An 8561-nucleotide genomic window follows, 5' to 3' on the forward strand; every position below is an offset into this window, starting at 1 on the left:
AGAGTGTGTGGGTTCTAAGAAAAATCTACAAAACCAACTTTTTTTTTTAAAGAATGCTTTTCCCTAATTAGATTAAATTAAGTTTCATGGTGTTGCCCCCCCCCTCCTCTCGGGGGGTTGCGTGAAGACTTGCCAAGAATTTTTAGCTTCAGGAGAACCGTTGAAAAATGCAATCCTTCAGAGCTTTTCGCTTTGTCATATTTTGACAAAGGGTGTCTAACAAGTGAACAAATCGGGTTTTTGATAACTCAGCAACCTGTTAATAAATATTTTTTGTCTTTCTCCAGGTGTATGCAAAAATTTTGGATTCCTACAATTTTTCTTTAACTTTAAACATGTTTTTGCACAATTTTGAAAAAGATGGTTTATAGCGTATAACATTTTAGAACTTATTTTCTTGTTAAATCTATTTTATTTTCCCCCGATTGTTTTACGTTTCTTTTCAATTGTGCATGGGTGTGCAGAAAATCTTAAAAACTAAGAAATTTATTTTTAGGTTTAAACTCTTGTCATATTGTTTACATACATATATGATAATTACATTTTTATAAATATTTTCAATTTTTTAAAACTTTTTTATTTTTTGAGGGTCTGAACTTTTTTGATGAGATCATCTGCTCCAAGGTCCTGAAACAAAAAAATTATGAAAATTTCGGAAAATCGGAAGAAAAAATGCTAATTTATAAAGTTTTAATTTGAAAAAATAATAATTTTAAGGAGACAAATGACCAGAAATAATATTTAATATATAATAAATAATATTTTCAACGACGTTAATAAATTAATAAATAAGGATACTAAAAACACCAATATTACAGGGGGTCCTTGAAAACAGAACAATCGGAAGACAATTTGAAAATCGTCTGTTATGTTTGTAATAAATTGCGGCATTTCTTCATCAGTCTAGTTCTAGAAGTAAATGTGGTCTGCCATGTTTGTGCCGTCCAAACTACCAGATTTAGACAATGTTTGTTTTGGTAGTTGTAATTGTAAGGGAATTGTAATTTGGTATTGAAATTGTAGTTGTAATTGTAATTTGGTATTGTAATTGTAGTTGTAATTGGAAGTGTAAGCGTAATTTCAAGTGACCATTCATTAAAAGATGGCAATGCCTGATTAATAATGGTACTTCTTAAATATTTGATCAATTAGATAATGAAATACATGTTTTATGTTTGTGGTTTCTCTGCAAAAGTGACTTGCGCATTTCTTTCATTCATAAATCACCGACATGAAAACTTTTGAGTCAAAAAAAACTATGTCATCTTACTAATTTTTGGTCATATTAAAGGGACTGCAAAGGAAAAATAAAAGGGGGTATAGGCTGATAATATTATTAAACGTCCGTATTACATAACCAGAGCTTCCACCGATGGTCTCGTAATTAAGACAGAGACATGCGACAACGATACTGCCATTGGTGGGAGTTTTTATCACGCAATACAGACTATACATAATAATATTATCATATAGCGATGAATAAATGACCAAATACACGAACAAGTGTTTATTAAGTATAACTGACAACACGAGTAAGAAAATTTATAAATATATATTTGGTTTGGAATTCAAAGCTTGCGAACTGGAAGACTATATTTATGGATCTCCACAGGGGTCCCTCCAGTGCAGATCCAGAATCCAGAAAATTAAATGGATCCTGACTCCTGAGAATATCAACGCGAATGAAACACACATTTATTTTCGCTCTGCACAAACTGTCGAACATACCTAACTTCTGGAGGAATAAAGTTTAATCAAAAGAGGGGGGGGGGAATAATTTATTTAAAAATAAACACCCCAGCTCTTATCTATCATTTTTCTTGGGACACACTGTACTGTACCTGTGTTATCCATGATGGAATACTTGTACTCGGCAAACTTTAAAAAATACCTTTATTAATTTCTTATTCAAATTCCTTACAAATGAACAATGCAAAACTGAAAAACAGAGCATATGAGAAAAAAAATAAAAAATGAATAAATATATGTAATATGTAAACAGAAGACACTTCAAAAAATGCTTCAACTCAGAATTTCTTTTGAAATTATTTGAGGCTTAAATCTCCCCCCCCCCCCTCCCCGGTACATCATCTCTGGATTGACGCATTCAACATCTCGGAACAAAACCTTTTAGATTATAACTTAAAATTTCTCTCTCATTTTTAACATTTTAACTTTGTTTTACAGGATCTTTTATTTTGATTTCAACAGCAACATTAAAATGGCCATCCTGGGTTTCTCGAAGTTTTCCTTGTACAAGTATACAAGTTTTCCTTGTACATGTAAACAAGTTAAATCCTTATAACATTGATTTTTTTCAACAAAAATTTTAAATATTATAAATGAAAGATAATTTTAAATTACTAAAAAAAATATTAAAAACTTCCTAAAAAGTTTAATAGAACGAAAACTGTGATTTTTAGTAAAACTTTCAGAGGGCGGACTGGACATGACTAGTATTGTGTAGCTTACTTAATAAATGGATTCCAAAATAAAAAATGAATAAATAAACAAATTACTAAATAAATGAATTCCTAAATAATTGAATTCCTAATCAAATGAATTCCTAAATAAATGAATTACTAAATAAATGAATTCCTAGATAAATGAATTAATAAATAAATGAATTCCTAATTAAATGAATTCCTAAATAAATGAATTCCTAAATAAAATTACTAAATAAATGAATTACTAAATAAATTAATTCCTAAATAAATGAATTCCTAAATAAAATTACTAAATAAATGAATTACTAAATAAATGAATTCCTAAATAAATGAATTCCTAAATAAATGAATTCCTAAATAAATGAATTCCTAAATAAATGAATTCCTAAATGAATGAATTCCTAAATAAATGAATTCCAAAATAAATGAATTACTAAATAAATGAATTCCTAAATAAATGAATTAATAAATAAATTAATTCCTAATTAAATGAATTCCTAAATAAATAAATTCCTAAATAAATGAATTAATAAATAAAAGTATTCCTAAAGCTCGACATAATATTTTTGATCGTCTCCACCTTCTCTCCATCCATCTCTATCTGTCTATCTGTCTGTCCATCAGGGTTTCTGTCTGTGTCTGCCCAGATTTGAATTCTTTCAAAGCTTTCTTCAGCTGTCTGTCGGAACACGGATTCACTAGAATTAAAAATAAATAAATTAAATGCAAAATAGTTTATTTATAAAAACTGTGTTTAATATGGTGTTTGTTTGTTTAATTGTGTCCAAAAAACGACAAAACTTACCGATCCGGCCCAAATTTTGAATATAATCCCAGGGAAGGTATATGGTACATAGAATATGTATGGTCAGAATTGAAAAAATATGCCACCGAAACATTTAAATTTTCGTAAAAAATTCTAAAATCCATGAAAATAAATTATTCAGTTTAGTATTGTTTTATAATGTACGAAGAGATAGAGGAACAATTAAAAGTTGAATAGAATATGGCGCAATTGGCGCATAAATTATAAAAAGAAAAAATCTGTTAACAAATTTGAAAAGTAAACGAAGTTCAGTTGTTCTGCGTAGCTAAATACCTGATTAGGTTTTGTACATCAGGGGACAGATTCTCCTGTACACTCTAAACAGAATATAGTTACAACCAAGGTTGTAATGCAAGGAAAGTTAATTGCAGTTGCGTATACTCTGCGTACATATTGAAACCAGTTCTCTCTGCGCGGAATTTGTTAACAAGAATAGGTGCATCAGTGTTCGTTTAGTATCCGAGTAGGTTAAAAGCATTAAATTTTGTTAGTTTTGATAATTAACATAATAGTTTCCTATGACCAGAATATTTCATTGATTTTTTTATGTGAAATATGGATCCCATGTCAGGCTTCGACATCCATCTTATGTTTACATTACCGTCAGAGACAGTATACTGCAGTCCAAAAGATGCGTACACCTCTGAGATAACTTTTCTTATAACCAAGATTAAGAGTGGAACTAAATAAATTTACAAAATCATCCAACATGTGCCAAGCTCATAAGGTTCAGGGTTAATAGTTTGCTTAAATATAAACTGGACAAAGGTTAACAGCGACAAAAGATAAAGCCAAAGAGGTGGGTTAAATTTATTTTATTAATTTACTTCTTATTTCGGAGAGAACTTGTTTTAAAATTTTATCAAAGCAAAATGAGGAACATGATCTATGCTGTACCCTGTACCTGTGTCCTGGTCCGTGTACCGTGAAATGTTTACCTGTACCGTAACCGTGTACATGTGCCGTGTATGGTGTACCATGTACCTGTGCTTATGCTACAAGTGCTTGAACTTTATCCTGTACCATGTACCGTAACGNAGTGCTTGAACTTGATCCTGTACCTGTACCTGTGCTTGTGCTACAAGTGCTTGAACTTGATCCTGTATAGATAAACTAGATAATCCATCCTCATCTTCATCCTCTGAGTCAGGTCTAACAGTTCCATCCTAAAATTAAAGGGAATGTTCACAAACAATGAAATGGGGTCTCCACCCGAATTAACCCATTAGTAACGAGACCATTAACTATTAGTGAAGTTGTTTTAGAAGGATCTTGTCAAAACAAAACTTGAATGTACTCATGAAAAAACGATGTTCAATTAAATTTTTGATTTTTTTTTGTACAGGGTGACCTGTAAAACATGAATATATAAAAAAATTTGGTAATTCATAATTATTTAATGATCTTCAAAACTTTACTTTTCATGTTTTAGGTATTTAGATCTTTAAAAGAAGATTCCAAAAATATCTTTAAATTTTTTCTTTTGGTTTTTTTCCAAATTCAAAATCTTGTTTTTTTCGGTTTTTTAAAAATTGAAAATTTAATAGAAACCCCAATTTTGAAGTTACGTCAAATATAAAATATGTTTTGAAAACAGTGAATCCTAACGAAAGCGCAGGAAAAGACAGGACAACATTTAGTTTACTAAAAAAGGCACTTAAACAAATATTTGTACTAGTTACTTAGCAAAGCACTATTTAAGTGAAATGGGTCTATTTACACTGTACAATTGCTATGTCTAATGTTCATTGAACTAGTTAATACTAACTTTAGTTTAAAAGTCGTCTTCCTATTTCATTGTTTGAATTGTTTAATCTACAATTTATCAAATAAATCTTACAATTCTTACAATTTTTACATTATTCAAGCATCAAATGAAAAATATCGATACCATTCAATCCCAAATTCAACTAGGGTTTAACCTATAACCCCCTGAAAATTTTAGCGACTTCAAACTAACATTTTTCCTGACATTTTCCCCAAATAAAAACAATTTGTGTATTTTCCTCAAAAAGTGAGAAAAAACCTGGACAAACTGTGTATTTAATGTTACCTGTCCTACGAGATAATATTCGTACCCTGTCCCTTGAAATTCATCACTTCCATCCGACTCATCTGTTGCCACATCCCCTCTATCCTGCAGAGTAAACAGGAAAATTAACTTTGTTTATTTTTAATCTATACATAGACTTTGCTTGTTGTGGTTAGAGAGCAACAAGTTCAGAGGCGAAGTCAGGGGGGGGGTTATGGGGGCAAAGCCCCCCCAGACTAGTGCAATTTCAGGCCCCAACAGGTGCTGTCCCCCCTATGGAAAGAAAAAAATTAAGCCCCTCCTCCCCTTGAATTACTAAATAAATGAATTCCTAAATAAATGAATTCCTAAATANGCCCCAACAGGTGCTGTCCCCCCTATGGAAAGAAAAAAATTAAGCCCCTCCTCCCCTTGACAAAATCCTGACTACACCTCTGATTACAAGTTTTAATACATCATTTTCCCCCGTAGATGTATTCATGCCAACTTATTGTATTTATTGATAAAAGAACATCTTAAAAAGTTCTTTTTTTACAGGGATGCGACTTTTCTGATATTTTTTTCTCTTACTAATCTATATAATAAAGCTCTTCGCTCATGTATATACATGTTTATATATATAATCTATAGCTGGCCTAACGGCTCGACCGAATAGGCTGATTTCTCATTTTTACTTCGTCTTTGCTAAATTTATTAAAATATAAATTGTATAACAATTTATATTTTCTAAATGTGGGTTCTCTGTTAAAGGGACAGACCGGCTATTTAAGGTAGTTAAAGTGAGTATGCAGTGTTGTGGACAAGTTCTTTAGGATTCATTTGAGACATATTAAAACTTTTCCACAATGAGTTTGAGTGCATAGTCGACGTTCAAAATAATGAATTTGAATGGGAACGTTTACAGAACCGGTTTTCAAAATTTATGAAATAACGACGACGAAAAATAAAGAAAAAATTTTACAGTAAACTAATTAATGGCTAGGAACATATTTCTCAAAGAAATTTGCAATAAATCAGTGCTAGAATCGATTATTTCGTTTTCATCATTATATTGAATTTCTTATTGCTATGTATTTATTCGCAGATTTCTACAAATTCTTCAAATGTCGCCTTTTCAATAATAATTCCAGAAGATCTGCAGAAAATCTTTGTGAATAAACAGAAACTAGAATAATGAGAAAATAGAAACTATTATTTGACCAAGATTACCTGTTATCGATGATAAGATTAATTTTTATTTCCTCAACCTGTTCCTAAACAACTAATTAGTTTACTGTAACATTTTGTTTACATTTTTTGTCGTCGTTATTTAAGAATTAAAAAAAACAATTCTGAAAACGTATCCACCCAAAAGTACGATTTAGAACGTCGACTTTGCGCTCAAAATCAGGATTACAGATTTTTAAAAGTTCTATTTGTCTCAAATGAATCCTGAAGAATTTGTCCACAACACTGCATACTCAGTTAAAAAAAATTACTTGCGGATTTTTTGAATCAGAGACAAAATAATTCAAATTTTCAGATAAACAACGATATCATACTCTAGTTTCTCAGATAGAGATTTAAACCCTTCGTGAATCTGATATGTCACTTTTTAAATAGAAAATTACGACCATAGAGAGCTTTAGAGAATGGCCGATAATACAAATATGACCGTTTACATACAAAACTCAGACAATTCCAACCAAATACAGGTTTACCCAAATATAGGTTTACCCAAATACAGGTTTACCTAAATACAGGTTTACCCAAATATAGGTTTACCCAAATATAGGTTTACCCAAATATAGGTTTACCCAAATATAGGTTTACCCAAATAGATTCTAGTATACAATAAATGGCAAACTAGAATTTGTAAACTCTCAGTAGAGGTGTATTCTTACGTCACTAGTGTCACCTCAGTTTTTGTGTCCGACAAAATTATCAATAATAGTGATAATTTTAGAATAAAGTGCTTATCTTACAGTAAAATAATGTAATTTCTGTGTTTACACTTTTTTATTTAGTCTTAAAAAATATGTTAACTAATGCGAGAAAATTTCGTTTTCCTCGTTATATTTGACACTTGTGACGTCGTGTATAATTGGTTCATTTCTCTGTTGCCACTTAATCTAATTGTGTTTACCGATAAATTTTGAAAATCCTCTAATTTATGTTCTTACTTGGGGTAGAACTGTATCTGGTTTGGGATCAGGAGATTGGCGCATTCTCTCCGGGACATCCGGTTTGGGAGACATTTTGTAATCTCTGGAATATTATAATAATTACAACCCTAGCCTTCACATGATCTGAAAACATAATTTTAACAAAAAAACAAAAATGTTTAATATTTTTATTTTTGTATACGGAATGTCATCGATAAAAACTTACATAATCAACAAATGCTTTAAATACCATTTTATCACCTGGGGATTTTTTATACATTTAAAATCATGTTTTGTGAAAAATTTTCGCAATTTTAATTTTCGCACAATAAAGACAATATGCGTACTTTTTACACATTAAGGTTAAAATCAAGTTGACAATATATAATAAAGAGTTAAGAAAAATGGCCTTTTCCTTCATCAAATTAACAAAAATAATCCCGCAACGGAATGAGTACGTATTATCCAGTAACTCTCCAATTTAGAGTGGAATTTCCGGTTCCTGATTAAGAAGGATGCAAATATTATTTTTGTTCCCTTAGAAAACTGATTTATTTTCAATTATGAATTATGAATTGGCATTTTTGCTGCAGAAAAAAGGATGAATTATCAGAATTAAATACTTTAAGTTAGAACTTTAGAAGATCTTCCAAATTATTGATGAGAAAGGTTAAAAGGATAGAGCTGTGAATATGAAGGGTTGAAATTACAACCATCTGTCTCTTCAAACTTAATAAATAACAAACCCCTAAGGAGAAACGAATTGTATATGACAAGACACACCTAATCATATGATATAAATATTAATTATTGCATATTAATAATTTCGAATAGTTTTTCAGTTCCATGGAAGCTTTTATACTTTGTAGGTCGAATATTGTTACTTTAACACATACGAATAAATTTAGAGTTTATGTTATTTTAACAACAGCACATAACAAAAATGAAGACACCACCAATCACCATTATGATATAGTATAAAAAGACGACATTCGTAATATTCTTCCAGTCTACTTCATCAAAGCACTAACCACAGCCTAAATTAATTAATACATAAATTAATAAAAATATCTACATTGCCCTGAAAATAAGAAATAAAATATGACAGATCC

At 30.4% G+C, this 8561-nt stretch overlaps 2 protein-coding genes across 3 annotated transcripts in view; both read right to left on the minus strand.

Moving 5' to 3' along the window:
* Positions 1 to 470: 470 nt before the first annotated feature.
* Positions 471 to 8462, minus strand: LOC111716085 (uncharacterized). 2 transcript variants are annotated; one of them, XM_023491498.1, is made up of 7 exons: positions 7468 to 8462; positions 5327 to 5410; positions 4341 to 4439; positions 3547 to 3590; positions 2993 to 3145; positions 1842 to 1878; positions 471 to 627 (listed from the first exon to the last, which is right to left on the minus strand). In XM_023491498.1, the coding sequence occupies exons 1-7, from the start codon at positions 7540 to 7542 to the stop codon at positions 577 to 579; spliced, it is 543 nt and encodes a 180-aa protein (XP_023347266.1). In that variant the 5' UTR covers positions 7543 to 8462; the 3' UTR covers positions 471 to 576. The 2 variants fall into 2 exon arrangements, with proteins under 2 accessions (XP_023347266.1, XP_023347267.1); XM_023491499.1 differs by lacking the exon at positions 471 to 627 and adding an exon at positions 1538 to 1664 and having other exon boundaries at positions 7468 to 7621.
* LOC111716084 (signal recognition particle receptor subunit alpha homolog) overlaps positions 8349 to 8561 on the minus strand; it is a gene marked incomplete at its 5' end in the record, with an annotated part of 14870 nt that continues 14657 nt past the window's right edge. The window contains one exon of the mRNA XM_023491497.1: positions 8349 to 8486. Coding sequence (XP_023347265.1) covers positions 8460 to 8486 — 27 coding nt within the window. The remainder of the gene's footprint in view (positions 8487 to 8561) is intronic.

Source organism: Eurytemora carolleeae, unplaced genomic scaffold (genome assembly GCF_000591075.1).
Source record: "Eurytemora carolleeae unplaced genomic scaffold, Eaff_2.0 scaffold1368, whole genome shotgun sequence".
Classification (NCBI taxonomy): domain Eukaryota; kingdom Metazoa; phylum Arthropoda; class Copepoda; order Calanoida; family Temoridae; genus Eurytemora; species Eurytemora carolleeae.

Excerpts from the sequence above, each read along its gene's own strand:
- LOC111716085 (XM_023491498.1), bottom strand. The coding sequence starts at position 7,542 with ATGTCTCCCAAACCGGATGTCCCGGAGAGAATGCGCCAATCTCCTGAT. Across the intron at positions 5,411-7,467 it reads CAGATACAGTTCTACCCCAA|GATAGAGGGGATGTGGCAAC; the intron begins GTAAGAACATAA and ends TTTACTCTGCAG. Across the intron at positions 1,879-2,992 it reads AATATTATGTCGAGCTTTAG|TTTGCCGAGTACAAGTATTC; the intron begins GAATACTTTTAT and ends TATTTTTTAAAG.